Source organism: Hesperophylax consimilis, chromosome 5 (genome assembly GCF_061612785.1).
Source record: "Hesperophylax consimilis isolate HC1 chromosome 5, BYU_Hcon_1.0, whole genome shotgun sequence".
NCBI lineage: Eukaryota > Metazoa > Arthropoda > Insecta > Trichoptera > Limnephilidae > Hesperophylax > Hesperophylax consimilis.
Genome location: NC_142840.1, coordinates 7,336,637 through 7,358,774, shown reverse-complemented (window position 1 = coordinate 7,358,774; position 22,138 = coordinate 7,336,637). Strand labels below are relative to the sequence as shown.

General features: G+C 34.7%; 1 protein-coding gene across 5 annotated transcripts in view; it reads left to right on the top strand.

Moving 5' to 3' along the window:
- The window catches only part of Rab3-GEF (Rab3 GDP-GTP exchange factor), a 39,484-nt gene extending 18,110 nt beyond the window's left edge, over window positions 1-21,374 (top strand). For 2 of the 5 annotated variants that reach the window (XM_089631558.1, XM_089631556.1), the window contains exons 18-34: window positions 2,661-2,882; window positions 2,972-3,172; window positions 3,283-3,463; window positions 3,558-3,802; window positions 3,892-4,354; window positions 4,496-4,632; window positions 5,417-5,548; window positions 6,952-7,105; window positions 7,214-7,311; window positions 7,606-7,845; window positions 8,218-8,362; window positions 9,491-9,618; window positions 9,721-9,888; window positions 14,190-14,259; window positions 14,966-15,012; window positions 17,054-17,523; window positions 17,736-21,374. In XM_089631558.1, coding sequence (XP_089487684.1) covers window positions 2,661-2,882; window positions 2,972-3,172; window positions 3,283-3,463; window positions 3,558-3,802; window positions 3,892-4,354; window positions 4,496-4,632; window positions 5,417-5,548; window positions 6,952-7,105; window positions 7,214-7,311; window positions 7,606-7,845; window positions 8,218-8,362; window positions 9,491-9,618; window positions 9,721-9,888; window positions 14,190-14,259; window positions 14,966-15,012; window positions 17,054-17,523; window positions 17,736-18,027 — 3,393 coding nt within the window. In that variant the 3' untranslated portion in view covers window positions 18,028-21,374. The remainder of the gene's footprint in view (window positions 1-2,660; window positions 2,883-2,971; window positions 3,173-3,282; window positions 3,464-3,557; window positions 3,803-3,891; window positions 4,355-4,495; window positions 4,633-5,416; window positions 5,549-6,951; window positions 7,106-7,213; window positions 7,312-7,605; window positions 7,846-8,217; window positions 8,363-9,490; window positions 9,619-9,720; window positions 9,889-14,189; window positions 14,260-14,965; window positions 15,013-17,053; window positions 17,524-17,735) is intronic. The other 3 variants (XM_089631555.1, XM_089631554.1, XM_089631557.1) reach the window with 2 other exon arrangements.
- Window positions 21,375-22,138: the final 764 nt, after the last annotated feature.

Below are 22,138 nucleotides of genomic sequence, written 5' to 3'. Positions count from 1 at the left end.
ATTCTGTCAGTTCCGCCCATATTCGTGTTATATTGATGAATTGCATATGGCCTCTGTATACTGATCTTTTTTTGCTCCTTCCGTGAGTAACGGCTTGCTAGATCCAATGGATTCTTTCCGTATTTTGTTGAAGCTACAGAACAAACAGCGTTATCAACCCATTGAGTAACGTAGATGGGGGTCTTGCCAAATGATGTCTGCGCACTTTCAGTATGTCCTCGAGAAAGCACACCTTTGTTGTATTTTGACATTGTTGCCTTCTTCTTGGGGATAGGAGATGAACTGGGAATCCGATTGTCTCGAATTGTACCTGTGCCATTGTATCCATAAAAATGCAAATAGTACAACAATGGCATACCCGTAAAAAGATTATCAAAGTAGAAGTGATATGGCAATTTGCGCTTTTCCACTGGCAATTGATCGACCAACATAAGTAGTGGTGAAGCATTCAAGCCTACAACACCCATACTCCTTTGGAATCCGGGGATTGCTGCCTTGGTAGATCTCAAAATTGATCAAGTAACCGGAGGGTGTATTTAGGCTCCACACTTTATATCCGAATCGAATGGGTTTGCCTTTTATGTATTGCTTACATCCATGGCGGCCATAGTATGGAATCATCGATTCATCATAACTTAAATTTTCTTCTGGGTGGAAGTTTCGCATAAACCGTTCAATAAGCCTATCTGTAAATAGACGTAACTTCCACATCCGGTCTGCACTATTGAACTGATTTGGTGAAGCAAAGTGTATCATTTTGTGTATCTGTTCAAATCTATCACGAGACATGGTGGACGCAATCTGCTTATTGTAGAAAGGGCGAGAGCTGCTCCAGTACAATCGAGTTGATGGAATCGGGCATAATCCCGATGTTATAAGTATACCCATGTACGCTTTGATATCCCCGACAGTTAAAGGTGATACTTTATGACTATTTTCAGGGTCTTGCTTGGTCTGATATTTGTTGGATTCTGTAACGATGAATTCGTACATTTCGTTGTCAAAATTTAGTTCAAATAATTCCACCGGTGATAAAGCAGCTACGTCGGTATAATTTCCTTCGGAAAATATGCTAGAAACAATTGGCGTCACATCGTTAGACTTCCATTGAAACATAGTTTTCGGACCAGGCATACGTTTTGGAATGCGATAAGGTGGTTCAGCGGGATCATTCACTCTGTCTCCAGTACTAACACGGCATCGTTTCAAAGGAGGCTCGAAAGAAGTGCTTGCAGACGCTTGACCGTGTGATGCTGAAGCGTCGAATAAATTTATGTCGAAGTCACTGAAAGTTGAATCCAAACGCTCGTCTCCGAAATGCTCTAGATTAGGGTTCTCTTGATCTGAATCATAATCGGGCGTATCTTGTCCCTTTTTGTGTCGACGGCGATTTACGATTTGGCAATTAGAAAACAATTGCGCTCGAGAAATATTGGCAATTATTCCACCGTCATCTTCATCAGCTGAATCTGCTCCGGACAAATCACTCTCATTTGGCGGCTCCATATACACATCCACATCCACTACCTCATCATCCTCCAAATTCGTATCCGATTGTTCTTCAAGCAGTAACATCACTTCTCCAACAGTCAGACCCCTAAAAAACACGAAAAAACAATGAAATCTGCGAAAAATTACAATTTATGTATAGTGAGATCTGCCGAAAGGTCCATATGGAGCCAAAAATCAAAACCTTCAATTCAAAGTACTCTCTTTGATACAATAAGGATTATTTTTGTAACAATATGTCTATAAATAGTTAGTAAATTTCATTCTTTACGGATCATAAACGGTTTTGGAAAAAAAAAATCAAATCTACACATAAGTTTATTGGATTACTTACTTCACTCGCTTTGACATTTTGAAAAATTTGCACTTTTTTTCAAACTCCGTTTATACACGTCTGCCCACGCCGGCACATGCAAACGAACTGAGCGCCTCTAAGACAAACGTGTTTGTACATGCTTGTAGACTACATAAAACTGAATTTCGCATCGCCATTTTAATATATCGGCTTGATGTGACTAATTGAGGTCCAACACTTTTTCGAGGTCCATATGGCACCTTCGTCATGAATGGGTTAACAGAATACATCAAATTTTAAAGAAAATTCTAGTTCAATTCAAATTCTGTTATTATTTTATCAAGAGCTGGTTGTTTTACAACACATACTTGGATAATAACAGAACTTGAATAGGACTTTCACAGAACTTGAATCTTAACTTTGAAATTTGATAAATTGTTCAAATTCTGTTTTGAATAATTCAACTGTATTTTGTCTTCTGAAGATAATGCTTCACTTTGAAAGGCTGAAAATATCTGATTTTAGATGATATCAGAACCATACTTCTTTAATACCATTCTTGTGATCAAATTAGGTATGCTTGCCGAGTTTGAAATTGTTACTTTACTTTATGTTACAAAATAAAAGAGAATTAAAAAAAATGCACTTAAGACTTACCTCTTCGTAACCTTTTCCTCTTCTTCAAAAACAATGCGTATAGTGGAAAGAGAGGTTGCAACGAAACTCTTAGCTGCGGGAAAATAATGTAATAATAATAATAATGTAATACATTATTTATTTCAAAAGTGCAACATTTTGATTGCACGAGTCCTATTTTCACACATAGTTATAAAATACAAGCTTGTCATAATTTCAGAAGCAAGCGAGTGTAGGCAATGTCCTGGCTAGAGCTGGTTCGTTTGGCTCCACTAGTCAGACGGGAAGTATGGCTTCCACAACTAGCACAACTTCAGGCCAGGGTCAGGGTGTGGTGAGGCAGGGCTCGCAGGGCTCCATCTTTGAACAGTTCACTACACAGGCCAAGGATCTGGTCAACAGGCAGGGCAGTCAAGATGGCATCATGGCTCACATGGATAAGGTAAGAGATTTCTGTATATTTTGATAAACCCAAATCAGGATTGTTGTGCCGGCGACTGTACTCTTTAACTTATTCATTTGTGATTATAGTTCACTGTACAAGCCAAGAAAGCAGCAGAGGAAGCCTCTAAAAGCATGCAAGTTGCATCCAAAAGTGCACTAGAAGCTAGCAAGAACGCAGCTGGTGTCAGTAAGAACACGTTTGAAGATCTCACTTATGTTGGGAAGTCTACATTGGATGATCTGACCAAGAGTGCTAAGGAAGTTGCCACTAAGAAGGGCCTGCTTAAGGTATGTAACCAATAATAACCAACAATATAATTGTACATATATGTATTGCATTTTGTTATTGTTTCATTTATTACAATATAAATATTAATTCAAATAATTAATGTTTATAGACTGATTCGTGGAGCAGTGGAAGTCCTCCTGGAAGTAGAAGAGACTCTACACAAACAACAGTCCAGACTACCAACATCATCACTGCAACCCACAGGGATTTCTTCTCTAATATCAGCTCAGACTTGAACGGTATTGCTGCGTCCACCTCCAGTATATTCAGTGACTTCTTTGGATCCAAGGGTATACTAATGTTCACTCACAATTAAAAATCACACTGAAAATTTGATGTGGTATGTTCATTCTGTAAGCCAATCATTCTTTTGTTATTATCCAGGTAAGAATGCAAAACAACCCCCGCCAGGGCAGCAAGCCAAGGCTCCGGGCCAGCCCCAGCAAGCAGGCAAGCCGGCATCCCAGGGCTCCTCACAGTCCTTTGGGCCCTTCCCGCAGGGGGCCAAAGGGCTAGTGCAGAGATCACCCCTTATCAAACACACCAACGCCTCGCAGCATGATGACTCACACAGGTCTCCTCATGACAGGACCAATACTAATACTGAGAATCAGAACTTCCTCAATGATGTAAGTTATGATATAAAAAGTCAATGGTCTTGACTCCTATTTATTTGCATAAAATATTACAATTCCTAACTCTTATAATTTATTTCCAGGTGATAACTCAAGTTTTGGATGGTGAGGGAGTAGGTTGGCTCAAACTGAACAGACTCAAGAAGTTAATGGAAGATGAATCTTATAGAAACTTGGTATTGAGTAAATTAAATAAAACATTGAATAAGAAAATATCACCCGATGACCATATCGAAGATGTTTGTGTCTCAAAAAATATTTGGAAGGGAATCTTGAAAGTTTTACTAGCCGTCGTTCACGGCTTAGAGATGACCTTCTCCAACTTCGGCCTGGGAGGAATGGCTTCAGTGTTCCAGCTGACGGAGATTGCTCACACGCATTTCTGGACCAAGGAGATAATTTCAGTGGAAGACTCCGGCCAAGGTGGAGACAATCATAACACCCTTTCACTGGCGCGAGGATTCAGTCCCTTCGGAAGTAAAGATAACATTGGATCACCCATGAGCCCTTCCTCATCACCATCTTCAAGGAAGAATTCACAAAATGGTTTGTATATTAAAATGCTATACGTGCAATTTTTTTGATATTCAGTCACTATTAAAATATCCAGAACAAAATGTGTATAATACAATAGATAAGTTTAGTGTTGTTAAATTGAAATATTTGACTTATCCCTTTAAATTAAAGAGCCCCCTCCGACCTTGAAGTTTACGGACCCGGAAACTGAGCCTCCAGATTCCCAAAGCACGGCCGATATGTTCAAAGATATCCTGAACCAGAAAAGAAATATGCTATTAAGTAAATTGACATCCTTTGAATCAGAGGTGAGTTTCAATCCTATTACAGAACAAAACATTTGAATCATATTACAGAACAAAACACAAACACGTCATCTTTTTCAAATAACAACACAATTAGAAAATTCAAAATCTTGTTAAAGTTTTAGATAAAAGGTCAAAGTTGCTTCATTAATTTTATGAATCTGATGAACTACCTTCTCGAAGAAAATCTTTCATTTACATTAAATATTTATTTAGTAAAAAGTTGAAAAAAGACAATATGACAATCAGAGTCAAAGTATATATTTTACAAATCCAAACAATTACAATGTGTTGCTTCAAAGGTTTGTGTAGTTCTGCTAATATTTTAAAGTTTCTGTGAAAGAATTATTTGAAGCTATTATTTGCTAATTTCCTCCCTGAACTGTGTTCATACACATAAATTCAAATTATATTTCTGATTTATTTAAGTTCTCATCCTTTCTGGTATAAATTAAGCTTTACACTTACTTTGAATTATTGTTTATTAATTGAATATATGAATTATTTCGAGACCCCTAATTGGGGAAAATCCTTCAATGCTCACATTTGATGGAATCTGATCAGGGAGGATGATCCCCAAAACCCTGTAAATGAGTAGAAGCGCATTTGAGTGCATTACTATTGATATTGAACCGTTAGTGCATTCTTCTGATGGACTGATTGACTTGACCACCTGGAAATTGATGGATTGCTTTGCCTGAGTTGAGGCATGTGTGCATTGTCATTGCATTGTGCGTTGTTCATAGTCCCTGGTAGAAGTGTTGTCTAGTTGTGTGTTTGTGGCTAGGGAACTCTGCACGGCTCTGACTCCTCCTTGGCGGAGACTGGTTCCATTACAACCAACCATCCCAATGCCTTTGCCAACCATCGGGCCTCCTTTAGGTCCACCGTGTCTGACACTGAAGTCCAACAGTCTAATGTGAGTACATCTACCACCTTTAACCAACCACAATCTGCTGTGGAATCATTTTACAAATTTCATTTCATACCCAGTTTGAGATCTGAGATTGTGTCACTTGGTTATGAAGTAATTAGTTAAATAATACTTAATCCCTCAGGCAAATTTGACCGGTTTAACAAACAAAGAGCTATTACCCGTAAATTCAATTTGTTCGCTTTTGGGAACAGCTCATATCAAATCGATGAAGGTCTCATAAAAATCGATGTATTTACCTTACTAAATATAAACTAAACGATGTCAGAAAGAGAAAACACCACGTTTTATATTTGTATCCAGAAGTTGTTAAGCACAGAAGAATTGTAAAGCATACCTCCATCAAACCAAAGGTTCTGACAAATATGAAATTTGGTGACCGGGTATATCATCAAAATGACAATTAGACACCTACAAAAAGTGGTGTAAAGTCATGAAAAGTGATGAAACAAAAACTATGTTAAATAGGTTACATATGTAACTATTAATCCTACTTTTTGTTTCATCACTTTTAATGACTCTATATTACTTTTTAAAGGTGTGTTGAATTTTCATTTTGATGAAAATTCAAGGAACTATGAAATTTTACGAATTTTTAATAATTATTTTTATACGAAACAACAAAAAAGGGAGGTGTCGATAATGTTTATAAAATGTTTTTTTTGTTGTTATCAGTAATTTGAGTTCGATTTTAGGATGAAAAAACCTAAGGTGGCCATTTTAAACTGTTTTTATTGATTTCAAAATTTTAATATTACAAATAAATATATATTTATTTCTAATAATTAAATTTAAAAGCATGTTTTATCACCTTTCAAAAACAATTTATAGTTTTCGGATGCATTAACAAATATCACATTTATTTGGATTTTATTGCGAAGCAGAAATAAACACAAATTCTCTTTCTGACAGCTTCTTTTAGAAATATAAGTCAATATGCCAGAGGCCTGAAGGATTAGCTGTTTATCTAAACAAATATATTTGTGTATTAAAAAAATAGATCCTTCTCATGAGAAGTGAACAAGTCGGTCTTTCAGATACTTTAGCTTCTTGTGCATGCGAAAAGAGAATGGTATGATGGGGACCGTTATTTAGAATACAAGCCTAAAAGATTAGTAGGTATAAAAATTGATGTGCTTTATAATATACATTTATATTATTAATTTCTTCTAACATTACCTTTACTGCTTTATAATACATTTGTACATATACTATAAGATGTCTTTTAATTGAGTAATTAAAAATATACTTTTTTTTTCTGTATCAATGTAATTATTAAGTTATTTAGATAACATATATGTATGTATTATATTTTGATGTATAGATTTCTATGATATCTTGTGAATAAATTATGTGTTAAAAATTTTAATGATTCTGATTTATTTTAGTTTCCACGTAATACTAAACAGAGAACATCCAGTGTCTGGTCTTCTAAGTCTTCCCTTAGCACCGGATTCCGCTACACCGGTGGTCACATCGTCAACACTTCTCCTACTCCATCTCCTGACAGTGGGCGGACTTATCTCTTCCAAGGATTAATAGGTACGAATAACCATTCAAAGAACTGCACATAAACAAGAATAATCGAAATATTAACCAGTCTGACTATTTGAACACACTATATGTAATCAAAACATTATCTGATTCTAGGTAAGGAAAGATCTACTTTGTGGGACCAAATGCAGTTTTGGGAAGATGCATTTTTAGATGCAGTCAGTCAAGAAAGGGACATGATAGGAATGGACCAGGTAATTTTTAAAGTTATTTCAATGCAGTCTTGTATTTCACATATATACATAATACTACAGCATAATTTTAACAAGTAAAGTGACAACATTAAAGAGAATATTGGCTTTTTATCCATTCTAGATGAAATAAGTAATTTTAAATTCCATTAAAACATCTATTTACAAAGTAAGTAATCTTTATAAATGCTTTACAAAACTTGTAATTGTTTTTCTTAAAATTGCAATTAACACATGTGTGTGCTAGGCCATCGATTTAGTTCAAATTTATTTACAATTTAATATTTATAATTAAAGGGTCCCGGCGAAATGATGGAAAGATACAAATGTCTCAGTGACACGGAACGCAAACGCTTGGAACATGAAGAAGACAGACTTTTATCCACTGCACTTTACAATCTCAGTGCGTCACTCGTAATGCTTGGCTGTGAACCTACTCAAATTAGGAACAAAGTCAGAAGATTGTTAGCAAAGAGTCACATCGGCCTGGTGTACAGTCAAGAGGTCAATCAGCTTCTGGACCAAATAGGAAATCTGGTAAATAACAGTTTATGTATATATTAAAAAAAATTTAAAAAAGAAAGACAAACATTCCCGGGTTACGAATAACCTGACAATATTTGAAAATCTCCTACTACCACCACAGTAAGCTTAAAATGTTGCTTGTGTTGTAATGGAGGACTTAGCCAGCCGAGGAATTGAACACACTACGCCTGGGTGGGACCCAAACGCGATGTCAACTCGGCCACCGACCGGTCTATAATATGTATATACAAATATATAACCGTAATTTAAAAAAATAAAAAGTCGTCATGTGCCAAATTTGGGATATGTCTAGCATCACAGGTGTCACACTCTCATAAATACATCATTTATTTTTAATATTTGATTACGTATTATGATTTTCAGCATGGAAATGACATTGATCTCAAACCACTGGGCTCCAGATTACTGCATCGACAATCCTTTACCGTCCACCAAGGAACTGATGCCACAGGAGAATTACGATTTATGGAAGTCAGGGATGATGGTCTCGTTTTGAGAACCACACAAGGTATATTATATGATGTACTTACTTCTTCTTATGAATGTGTTCACTTTTTTATACTTTATTATTTTTTACTTAATTTAGCCACCATCAACTTTCCAACTAAATAATAAACAGGGTGTCAGGGGGTAAAGTGTACAAACTTCGGAAGGTGATTCTACAGGATAGTACAATTAAAAAGATAAAGAACTTTTTAGAAAACAAATTATTATAAGCAATAATTAGTCGCCTGAAATATCAATACAAATTGAAAATATCTCCCGAGTAAAAATAAATGTCGCTGACGGGAATTGAACCCACACCTTCTGATGTCCGGTCAGGTGCTCTGGACTACTGAGCCATGTCGGCTTATTTCCAACACGCCAAATAATTCAATATGTACTAGTACTTCAATCAACAATTACTGCTTATTATATTATTTTTTTCACCTGTAAACATAGTACAAAGGATAACAAATTATTATAAGCAATAGTCGTAATTATTATAAGTAATAATTAGTCATAATATTATCATAAAAAAAAATAATAATAATATTTGACAAGCCAAAATATTTCACCAACAAATGTAGATATAATATGTCTCAACGCCATCTAGTGGGAAATTTAGCACTTACAAAGCCTTTCCTACAAAAATAAAGTTGGTTGTTTACAGGTGAAAAAAAAATAATAAGCAGTAATTGTTGATTGAAGTACTAGTACACATTGAATTATTTGGCGTGTTGCAAATAAGCTGACGAGGCTCAGTGGTCCAGAGCATCTTCCGGACATCAGAAGGAGTGGGTTCAATTCCCGTCGGCGGCATTTATTTTTACTAGGTAGATATTTTCAATTTGTATTGATATTTCAGGCGACTAATTATTACTTATAATAATTTGTTATCCTTTGTGCAATGCTTAAAACCTTGTCTTATAAACATTAGTTTATCATTAAAAAAAAACTTTTTAGAAATTTAAACATTTTAAGGTACAAAAGTTATATTTTTTGTATGGAGAGAATAATATTCTTCTATGGTAAAATATTTTTGTATGAGAAAAAATGGAATTTAAATAAAGTTATTTATCTTTTTTACTTAACCCCCGGACATCCTGTATAATATGAAATATTTTATAAATATTTATTTTCATTTTTTTTTCAGGTTCTATAGTGGAGCGCTGGTGGTATGAGCGCTTAGTCAATATGACGTACAGCCCCAAAATTAAGGTTCTTTGTTTGTGGAGACGAAACGGTGGCCAAACTCAGCTTCACAAATATTATACAAGGAAGGTTTGTTCATAATTGACTATCTAGTTGCAATGGGAGCATTATTAGGTTGAATCATGAGGAGTTGTGACACACAATGTGTGGTGATGTATGTTATGATTGCAGTGCAAGGCGCTCTACTACTGCATCAAGGAGGCCATGGAGCGCGGGGGCGGAGGCGGGGTGGGTGCTGAGCTGGGGGGGGAGTTCCCCATCCAGGACTGCACCACGGGGGAGGGGGGGCTGATCCAGGTGTGCATGGAGGGAGTGGGTCTCCTGTTCCAGCATAGCAAGGTAGGAAAACAACAACCATCCTACTTCCTTTCATATATTAAGTGTTGTGGATTTTATAACTCCATATGTACTACCATATACTAGTAGTAAACCCCCAGTATTAAAGTGGTTTGTTTCCTTACCAGAATGATAAATATTGTTTTTATACTTATTTTTATAATTTCCCAGGTATTATATCATGTATATTTGAATTTTCGTGTCAATATTTTGTGACATTTTGCAAAGTTAATTTCTGTGGCTAATGTGGCAAACAGATGCAAATATATGTAACATAATATTCTTGAGAAGTTATTTTATCGATGGTTCCTTTTAGATTTCCTCCAAATCTGAGCTTTTGTTATATCGGTATAATAAGTCATCCCTGTTCTCGAATCCCTACAGCATATTAACTTGTCAACTGTAAATCGGGAGGAAATTATTTTGTTATAATAATATGATGAAAATATATTTCTGAACACAAATATATTTATCATCTTTCTAAGGCGGGACCTCTTGATAGTTAAGGTCTTGTATATGCAGTGATTTTTCTTCTTTCAATATTGAAAATATTTATATATTTAAAGAATTTTATTTTGTACATTGTCCTATGCTTTGGCCGGAGATAATTATTTTTTTGGTACCAAAGGACTAAGATTGAAAATAACTTGAAAAAATGATTTATTTTGTTGTAGTAAAATATATAGTTTCCTTAATCATTTAATTTTTGTGTGGAAAGGTGTAGAACTGCAAATGTCTGCAAAAGCAACATTAAAAGTGGTTTTTTCAATATTAGCTTTCTGACACAAAAAGGTCACCAGTTGCCACATTGCCAGTGATTGAAATTATGAAAGTTATTTACTTCACTTAACAGAAAATGATGATTGTCGCTAATAATGTTCATATTCCATGCACTAGTCACAATAATATAATATTATGTTTATACTTATATTTGGTGCTCAATTTTAAAATGAATGAATAAATATGCTTTTACTGTTGCCCCTTGGAACATTCCTTTGCAGAAAATACCACTGCTTATTTATACCTTTTATAAAACAAATTGTATAAAATACTGGGGGTTTATTATAAAAGAGGTGTCACAGTGTTTTATGAATGAATCATTTTATAAAATATATTTCATTGCATACTTTACTCTGCGAATATTCAATTATTAAGAAGCTTTATTTACTTCTAATTGATTGCTTTGATGATTTATCCAGTGCTTATAAATTTTACAGTGTTTTTGCAACATAACTTGTATTCCATTTTCTAGGTATTCGGCTCGTTTTGTAGAAAATAATTTTGGCAAAAAATAATTTGAAATAATAATAGAAAAACATATCAATTTAAATGAAATGAAATATACATAATTGTGACCAAGATAAAATTAAATGATTGACATCCTTGTATTTAGTTAAGGATTCGTAAGTTTATTGCTTAGTATTGTCTAGCTACTAGGAGACTGCAATAAACATTATTGCCATGCGGTTTTTGAAAATTTGAGGTAATTATGTCCACAATTCCTTTGTATGGAATCAAATTAATTTTTAGCACAGGAAAATAGTAAGAAAAAAAGCCCTCAACACAATTTACAAATTAATTGAAACCCATTCTGTTTAAAATTACCTTCATCTTCCATCTTTTGCCTAATATTACGTTTTTTCATTAAACATAAATTTGTTTCTGCAGGAAACAAATAATTATTTAAATCTTGCATACACTAATATGTATACGACTGTAAAGAGGTTGAAGTTGAATTTCAAATGGAAAATAACGATATGTATTATGATGAGTGATGACTTACACTGAATCTATTTTTTGGAGACATGATTTAGTTAAGAATGTGCATTGTTAGAAAATGCAACAAGAGTATTATTAGGGAATGAAGATTGGGGTCTTGATTTTTGTTTTAATAATTTGAAATATTATCTAACCTTTTGAGTAGTGGTTGATTATTATCTAAGTATCCCTCGTAGCTAATGAACTACATATATTTAATGTTTTATCACTCCTTACATAAGTTTTAATTTGACTGCTTGTGAAGCTGTGGTGGTAATTTATAAAATTAAGATTTACCAGCTACAATTTAAAATACAGTTGTCTAATTTTATTTTGTTGTTGCCTACCCTAATCGAGTTTTGGAATAACAATCAAGTTTAGTTAATTGATTGATGACTTTAATGATGCCATGGAAAACATAGTTTATATCAAGGACCACTCAAATAGTCTCCTTGTAGTTGATTGAATGAAACTAAAGTACAGGTGCCGGGGAAATCTTTGTGTCGCATTTGGAAATGACTTGATAGTCTTTGGTCCCTCGCTCGCATTTTGCTTGCAACTTCTGTAATCATTGTTTGTATCCTTTGAGTTCTTTCGACCATATCATTTTGTCTTTACAACCTATTTTATATCCATATTTGTGATTGCGATCTCTTTCAATATGTTGAAGTAAGCATTTATTATAATATAAAGTAAACGGTCTCTCACTGAGGAATAATGGTTTCCTGGTTTCAGTGTTTTGCATGCTGCTATCTGTTGGCCTTCTATATTCTTCTATATTTGCATAATATAAGTTAACTTAATCGAATGATCAGTATTCTTTACGTCTTTTGCAAAAAAAAACTTAACCTTATTGTCCAATAATTTATTCTGAAATGATGAAACCTACCGAGTATATCGTAACGTTGACCATGTCTCGCTGGAGCCTTTCCCTTGATCGGTGGGACATATTGCGGCAATATGCGGCCACGAGTGAACGGAAAGGCTCTGCCAGAAGCTCTGCTAGGAACTTTTGAGATGGTCCTTGGGTGTGCTTGCTGCACTTGTGGTAAACTAATATGATCTTTGTTCTGTTTCCCGTCTGTCCGGACATGCGCCCACCGCTGGCAGGACTATGAGGTACAGAGATTCCATATCTGTCCGATACACACACTTGTCATTTCATCACGTCGTCAGACTGTCTCCTGTCTTACATACTCGTACTTAGCAACTGACTGTTTAGAGTAGAGGGCTTACCTGTAGTTTGAGGCTTTCGAATCATTTCGATCTTTAGCATCTTTTTAGTTATGATTTTCTCACAAACTTACTCCTCACACAGAAAATTGTAAATTTTTTGTATGTTATTTTTGTTTATAAAAAACCCATTTTTAGTGCTGTTTATATTATTTGGATAAGTTATTTGGTTTATAAATAGTTGTTTGGTCTGTATTGAAGAGAAAATATGGCAAAACACTACGCATGCCACTGATTAGATGATATAGTAGCGAAATAACGGGCCCTTCTGCCTCTAGGTCTGCAGCTACTAGCAGCCGTCTCCCGTGCATCTCACCCTCTAACATCATTCTTCTCAATCCACCGTTTGTCTGTTGCCGTCCACTCACGTGTCACTGTCATTGTCACTGTCACTGTCACTGTCACTGTCATTGTCACTGTCAATTTCATTGTCATTGTCACTGTCATTGTCATTGTCACTGTCATTGTCATTGTCAATGTCATTGTCATTGTCATTGTCACTGTCATTGTCATTGTCACTGTCATTGTCATTGTCACTGTCACTGTCACTGTCACTGTCACTGTCACTGCCACGACACCACTGTCAACTCTCCTGTCCCCTGTGCTGTCACCAGGACTGTTATTGTTAGTGACTGGCTCAGACCTACTAGTGCAAGGTTACATTGATACATTAGAGCAGACCATCTCTCAAGTTTCATGGCGCCACTCTGGCCGGGCGGAGTCAGCCACGGTGTAGCTACTGGCCGTTGGCTGCTGGCTGCTGGCTGCTGGCCACTGGCCGCTGGCTGCTAACTGCTGGCTCTCCTTGCTTCCTGCCCTGCTTCCCTTCCTCCCCCCGCATGCAATGCTCCACCCCACATCGCTGCCTTGGCTTATTACTCTCACAGTGAGTGGCTGTTACAGAATGGTAGAAGGATCTCTCTAGCTTAATACACACACACCTATGACTGATAACTATGTTAGTTGGCACCCTATATTGCATGCCATCACTGTATCCGATTCATTATCTTTACTCCCTACTGGGGTATAATGACAACCATGTTTCTCCACTCTACACTTACTGTGTGGCTTTCACACACAAATAATATTACTCATTATTATAATACATTATATAAGTAATGATTTCATTACATGTTAGCATTATTTTTGACCAATGGCTTTTCAATTAGCACTATTGACAGTATCTAAGATATTACAAACCAAGAAAAGCTTTTAACACATCATTGAATGTTGCATTAAGATGTCTTTTGGAATGCAACTGTAGAACGGTATTTGAAACAAGGATATCTACTAATTGTACATTTCTGTTACAGTTTTTTGTTCGGCTTGATCATATAAGGAAGTGCTTTACTCAAGGAGGGATATTTATCCTGGAAGAATTCAGTAAGTTGGAAATAATCGCATGCTTACTATATTTTGTGAATTAAAAAAAAGTTAACTCCACACAGGAGGCCCTGAGGAAAATAATTTCCCTAATAGGGCTTATGTCTTCTTTGGGGATGCTGTGTGGAGTATTTTTAAGGAAAGGCAGGAGGAAGTTTTGGGAAAAAAAAGGTATGAGGGGTGGGTAGGAATCTAGGGGTCAGTGTGTCCAGGAGTGATGGACATGTGAACGTATTCCTCCCACTGCGGTGGGTTGAGAGAGTCCGGCTGGAGGGTCAAAGAGTCTTTCTCAACCGGCCTTTGCCGATCTGGCCTTCCGCAGTGGTTAGGTGGGACGCATCCTCCGCCACAAATACGCGGATAAACCTCACCCAATGAGCCCAGGTAGCAATGCTAAGTCACCAAATGTAGCAAACCACTTGGGATGATCTATGGCAGGGTTGTTGGTTATCCAATAATTGGTTCCCTGATTAATTTCCAAATTGATTGTGATTAATTACATTGAACAATAATTATATCAGTTGTGATGTTTGATAACAAATTGATAGCAAATTTCAACCCTTATTTTTCTGTAAAATGAAACAATTTGTGGTAAAATAATCCTTCGTGTAACGAACATTATTCTTCTCTTACCTTTTTAATGAGATTGTTTTCAAATTGTTACAATTTTTATAAATCTTAAGAATTTAATTTGTGTCTTTTTTAGATCCCAAAACACGCCAAGTCACACAGAGAAAGTACAGATCTTCAATGGTAAGTTCTGTAGTGAAACTGTTTGTCCTCTATTTTGTATATTCACATTCGCTTAGCATGACAACTTGATTGCAGTAAAATAGTGTCATTTTCAATTTATTTTTTTCGTACTTAATGCTTTTTTAGAATATATTAACTAAAATTTTATAAATTTGATAAAAGAATTGAATTATCACTCCTATAATTTTAAATGCTTCCAATATTTTTGTGATTTTATGATACAAATCCTTAAAAGTCATTCCAATATCCCAGCCCGTACTACCAAAAATATTATGTTGAATGACATTATTTCATCTAAATGGCCCAACTTTTCTCTTTTATTTACTGATGATTCCAAATCTCCAAACTCTCCTAACTGTGGTACAGATATTAACGTTTATCACAATAATTCTAGCAATAGAATATTTTAATCAATTTACAATATTTTCAGCCTAGTGCATTGCAGTATATAATAAATAATAATTTTGAACATTCCTTTGTTCTCTCTCTCTCAATTCTTCCAAAAATTTAAATCCAGTCCAGTGTCAATCAAGTGATCACTTTGGACGCTTTATTCGAGTCCTGATAGCTTCCATACAAAGCAAGGAACATCCGTAATACTAATTTGAAAGTTGAACTAACTAATTAACCATCACTGTTTTCCCACAGGTCTTGGCAAACCCTTCTTGCCTCATTTACATTCATACATACTCTTTTATTATTCTGATTCTTGACATGGCCGACTCGAGTATCTGATTCACTTGATTGTGTCATGTCTTCCTCGGGCGTCCCCGACTTCTGCTATCATTCGCATTTGCATCATATATTTTCCCATTTTACCCATTTAAATAAAATATATAAATTCTTCTTCCCTCTCTCCATTATTTGAAATGATGGGCTAGAACACCCCTTTTTAAGGGTGAAAGCTAAAAAAATTGAAAAATTATACAGTGTGCCATGGAATTAAAAATATTTCACATACACTTTTTCTTCCGTTGAATCGCCTATAATTTAAAACGGAAATGAGGAGAGAAAAAAATTGTTCCTATTTTATGGGCAAAGATTGCAATAATATTAGCCTGAAGATATAACAAGTATTATAAGATATTATATTAGATTATTATATTATAAGATATTATATTAGATTATTATATTATAAGATATTATATTAGATTATTATATTATAAGATATTATATTAGATTATTATATTATAAGATATTATATTAGATTATTATATTATAAGATATTATATTAGATTATTATATTATAAGATATTATATTAGATTATTATATTATAAGATATTATATTAGATTATTATATTATAAGATATTATATTAGATTATTATATTATAAGATACAGCAAGTATTTTTTTGTGTTTAATTTTTTGGCAAATTTGTTATTATTAGAAGTTTAGCATTGTTTATATCTTTTACTGTATTGATGTATGTTGTTTTATTGTTTTTACTTTGCAATTCATTATGTTTTCTAGGCCAGCGAAATCTCTAAGGCTCTTCATAGATATTTCTCCATTAGACTTATGCACTGCCTGAACGATGAAATACTCTTAGAAAGTTAATTTCTGTAGATTTTAGAACAACGCAACGATGATTTTTCCGCATGCAACCGTAGTTTCTGTTCATTGTAAGCATTTTTCTTTTTATCTTCATTTTATTTTTCTATTGTTTTTTTCGCTTTAGTACCATTTGGAATTACAATAAATATATATTTACTGTTCGTTTACCATGCTATGTTATGTCTCTCAATGTTTGTTTTGTATCAGCATTTTTTATATTTCAATTAAAAAAATAATTCTTGAGTCAATTGAATTCATCAGAAGTTAATATTAATACAAATTATTAAATTTTACCATTTTCTAAAGAAATCAAAAGTATTAAATAAGCCATCCTTTGAGTAGTCATATTTGAAAAACATGTACAGCAGAAAGTGTATTAAAGTACCCCTTTCTGAATTCAAATCAAATTTTTTTATTAATTAAAGAATAATTTTTTCCTATAACAATGCAATGTTTGTATACAGAAATTTGGGTGTAAATTTTCAGGCTGAACAGATTTGCTACGCCGTGTTGTGCGTATTCTCATATCTGGCCGCAGGTCAGGAACAGAAAAAGCAAATCCTTCAGCAAGCGGCACGTAGGCCATCCAACGCCCAGGAGTTGGACCCCCCACCGACTGAAGTAAAAACTGCCAGTAGCCAACAACAACTCCCTAAACAAGGCCCCCCGCCACAACAGATGGGGAGGAAGCCCCCAGAGAGCGATATAGGTAAAAGCCCCACACCTTGTCAACCACCGCCACCCCAGCAAATGGAGGCTGCGGAGAGTTCAACTCCGCCCCCGCGGCACCCTCCACCACCCCTTATTCCTCCGCGCCAGAACTCCCAGGGGGGGAGGGAGGGGCCCCCCTTGCGCCAGCAGAGCCAGGGGGCACCTCCCGCCATCCCGCCCCGCCGCGCCCCGCCACCCCTCTCCATGGGGAGACACAACACCATGCCAGACTCTCAAGAGTATAGGTGAGTGCATTTGCTCTCATTTATTAGCTCTAATACACTGATGTTATTCCTGAAGCACTAATAAACAACTTGTCATTTCCGGATAGGTTCCTGCTTATAAGCAGCATATCTCAATAGCATAGTCAAACAAATAACTAAACTAATTATATTTTGGCCATTTGTTGCATATACTATTCAAAACACATTCTGCAAACTATCATCTTTTATTTCAGCTATCCGCCGAGAACTCAGAGCTCCCCGAACCAAATGAGCCCCATTTCGCAACATTCCTCCGGAGGCAGTCCGGTCCTCTCGCAGAGCCCTCCCCGGCGCATGCCGCAGCGCCAGGGCTCCATCTCGGGACCTTACTCTGGCCCCAACCCCTTTGTAACCCCCCAGAGGACCACGGAGTTTGTGATCCCGCAGCGCCATGGCAGCCAGCGGGGCTCCGGGGGTGCCTCCCTGTCTCGCCAGTCCTCCCAGTCCTCGCAGGATATGAGCAGCTCCCCGCCCCGGAGACGCTGACATGGGCGATTGTCTCTACCCGTAGCCTTTGGGAATGATGACGAATCTTGTGTAGTCCCTTATTGTTTGCCATGGAAATTGAAAAAGTAGAGAATTTCCAGTATTATTTATCATAATATGTAAATGAGAAAGTTAACCTAATCTAACTTGTGTTATCGAAATCAAGAATATTCTATTACACAATATGTACATTTTGCATGTCCATTATATTACATGTTGGTTCTGATGAATTTGTATTGGTTTGGTCAACAATCCTGAGGCAATGAGAATTATTTGTAAATTCAGTTTGATATTTATTTGTACTCATAAGTTTTTTTTTTCTTCATATTTACTCCCAACTGTATTGTTTTGTAAATTAAGATGAATATCTAAATATAAATAATGTTGCGTAGACCGATTGGGAAAAATTGAACATACTAAATAAACAATAGGCTTTTATTTTTAATCAGATTATTATTATTATCAGAGAATTATCAAGTACAACTGTTATTGTTTTTCAGTCTTGTATACATAAATAAACTGAAATATTAGGTGTTCAAATAGTGTACATACATAATACTATTCATGTCTAATAAACATATTTTGATTCTGTATTTATGTACAATGTTGTACAGATAGTAAATGTGCGTAAAAATATTAATAAGCTTAAACTGATTATTTTTACCTACATAGCTTAGTTTGAATGTTGAAATCAAACCGCATTCAAATTATATTACTGGAGGTGCATGTTGAATTTAGAAATCACTTAAAAATAAATTGAGTAAGATATTAACTTATAAGCATGATAAATAACACCTTTCCAGTGAAAGCATCATATATGTTGTCTACCTAAGTTCAATACCGTCGTACGAGTCAATAATTATTTTAAAATACGGTTTATGGCACTTTCAGTTGGACAGTTCAAGCCGCATTGATTGGTGCTTTCAAAATTTGAATTTGACCAATAAACTGCTTGTACTTGGTTAAAGTGAATACCGCAAATGAATCATCCCCTGTACATAAACAAACAAGAGCGGGTATATCCCTGGATAGTTTTATGTCCATCCTTGACATTTTTGCTAATGGCTCTTCCACGGTGTTGGACTTACATCCAGGATTTGTCAAATGTTTGATTGTGCTTGTTTGACCAATGAGGGACCAGGTATGCGTTTATGGACAATGCTTGATAACCTCATTATGTTATGCATAGAGCAAAAAAATGAAGATTAACTCATTCAACAGTCACTGTTAAAAAGTGACGTGCTGTGACTTTTTGTGGTTTTTTTTGTAGAAAACTTTTTTTCAACTTTCATTTATTTTGGAGAAAAGACTGGAGAGAGTTATTTCCATATGGATTTTTCTCCACGAATTCTCACAATTTGAAAATAATATGTAGGTATGTAGAGGGTACGGTGCGTGATCTTCCTTATTTAAAAAAAAAATATAAAACAAAAAGTATTGAAGATATCATTTTTATTCTTTTTCCTTTACATAAAGATACACATAATTTTTTTTTAAAAAATATTTTCGAATACTTTTTGTTTTATGATTTTTTTAAATAAGGAAGTTGCACCGCAACCATCATTGGTTTATAATATAACAAAATGTTTTCAGTTATGAAGAGCATTTATTTGTTCTGGAAAATTGTAAATAAGTCATTGCACAACACTGCTGTTGAATGGTCTTAGAACACCATAAAATTAAAGGGGTCTTAACTTTGGCATAGAAATAGCGGCCATTATGATAATAGTGTCTTGGTGTTGTAGTTTTGGTTAACTCAACACTTCATTTGTACAGTTTTCGCTTTTAGGTGTTGTTGAATGACATATCCTTATTTTCTCTTGGAGATCGTGATTGTAAAAATATAACAACAAATTCCTAAGATTTTTCATGTAAGATTATTTGTGTTTGATTGTATAAAAATAAATTTTGTGATTCAGTTTTTAAAGCTTTAGTGGAGTTTGATAAGATTGTTCTTGTTGCGTAATAATATTGCGACATTTTTCTGTGATCCCTTAGTCGTTAGTTGTAAAATTAAATATCTATGTTGTTAATTAATTTGCTGATTTTTTTTATAATTGCCATTAGATTTATATTGAAAATCTTCAACTTCTGGTTCAATTGCAAAACTATACAAGAACTTCAAAGCAGTAATATCTTAATAATACTTTGTATTGGGCGCGTATATTTAATAAACAAAATTTTATTCACAGTGCACATAGACATTCAAATTGATAGACGAGCCAATTGGGGAATGGGGAACAAATCGACTTGTGCGGAGCGGCGTGACCGTCAATAAATGAATCTGACAGTATTCAGGCAACTCACATTGTAATATCACCATTTGGTCCTGGAAAACAAAATCTGCTTATGAATTACTAGTCCTTTTTACAATGGCGCGCAAATTGCTGGCAGCGTGAAAAACTTAACTAAATAACCCAAATATGGTAGCAAATGTTTGGGCTTGTTTCCCAAATTTTATATTTTGCTACACAATTTAGTTAAGACACTTTTACAAATGTGTCGTATTTTACCCACCTCAACAAATTTTAACGTCTCTATGCCAGACGATTCGTTTAATTCGTTTTGCCTTACTTTAGCGAACATTACTTTTTTGCGCATGGCCTGGTTATTTCAATGTGCCCTCTTCGGTGGTCAATGTATGACTGATGTCATAATTTATTTAAAGCATTCTCGTACTCTCCTGATGACAAAAATATGGTCACCTGGTTTGCCTTCAGCTCGTCGAAATGATACCCTAATTTCATGTTAGGGCAAGTCTATTAATTTGGATGTCTATGACAGTACATATTTATGTAGGAAGATAAAAAATATATTAAAATTCCATATTGAAAATGAAATCGCCTGACATTTTCACATAAATATTTGAATTCATTATACCTATATGATAGGGAACCTTGCCTTGATGTTGTATGCCATCACTACATGTATCTGTATATGGAATAGCAATAAAAAGTCTTAGGTATATATTAATCTGACAAAAACTCAATGTTATTATAACCTTACACAGTCCTCCGAGTTATCCAGTAAAGTTATATTTAGGAAGTAGATAGGTAGCATTGATGTGTCTAAAAATAAATAACAATTAATAATTAATGGTATCCACTGTGGTCATACCAGTTATTTTTTTATAGCATTTAATATATTTTTGTTTTCTAAATACAATATATCAAATTGACAAATAATATTGACTTACCTATCTACATCACCGAAATAGCAAACAAAATACATTTTGCTTCTATTATATGTGTTTTATTTTACTCAAGAATTCCACCCACTGAAGAGATAAACCAATAGAATTTTGTTATGGGCGTTTCTGTTGTTCTTTTCTTTTCAAATTTGACCTCACTTCAGGTAAAGATTAATCATTCTTTTCAATTTGGCTGTATGGAACATAGGAGCTGAGTGGTATTATTTATTCATTACTAGCAGAAGTCCCCAGCATAGCCTTGGCTTTACGCAATAGTTTTTCGAAATCACGTTACGAATATCAAGGTGCAAAATTTCATCAAGAAGTATTTATTAATATTTATTTATTATTAACGCTATAAAATAACTTTTACGATAGTGATAATCGAATTACAAGTGGTAAACAGGATAATAATAGCAATAAATTAAAGAACAATTTATTAATGTGTACACAAAAACAGTATTGCAAGTGATGCAGTTATTAATATAAGTGCAGTAAGACAATGCATAATTCAAAAGAAATATATACTTACCATTTTAGCAATAAGATAAGACCCATCATAAGTCGAAGTATGAAGTGTTTATGATAAAAGTCAGTAGTGAGTTTATTGTTACCCACAAAATTAATTGTACTTGGAATAGCTGAGTAGGCATCGCAACTTGGCATTAACAATTCAGGGCTGTCAGCGATTTAATGATACTTATGGATAAGAAATAATATTTTTTAATAAAATAATACATATGTTAGCTAACACTATAATATATCTGAAGTAAATAGTTTAGATGTAGTAAAATATGATAAAGGAGCCATGCAGAAGAATATTATCATTCACGACATTGATTATTGTGTTTGAGGTATGTTATTATAGCCTTCTTATAACTATATTCCGTGTAATTGAACACATCCACTACTTCTGAGAAA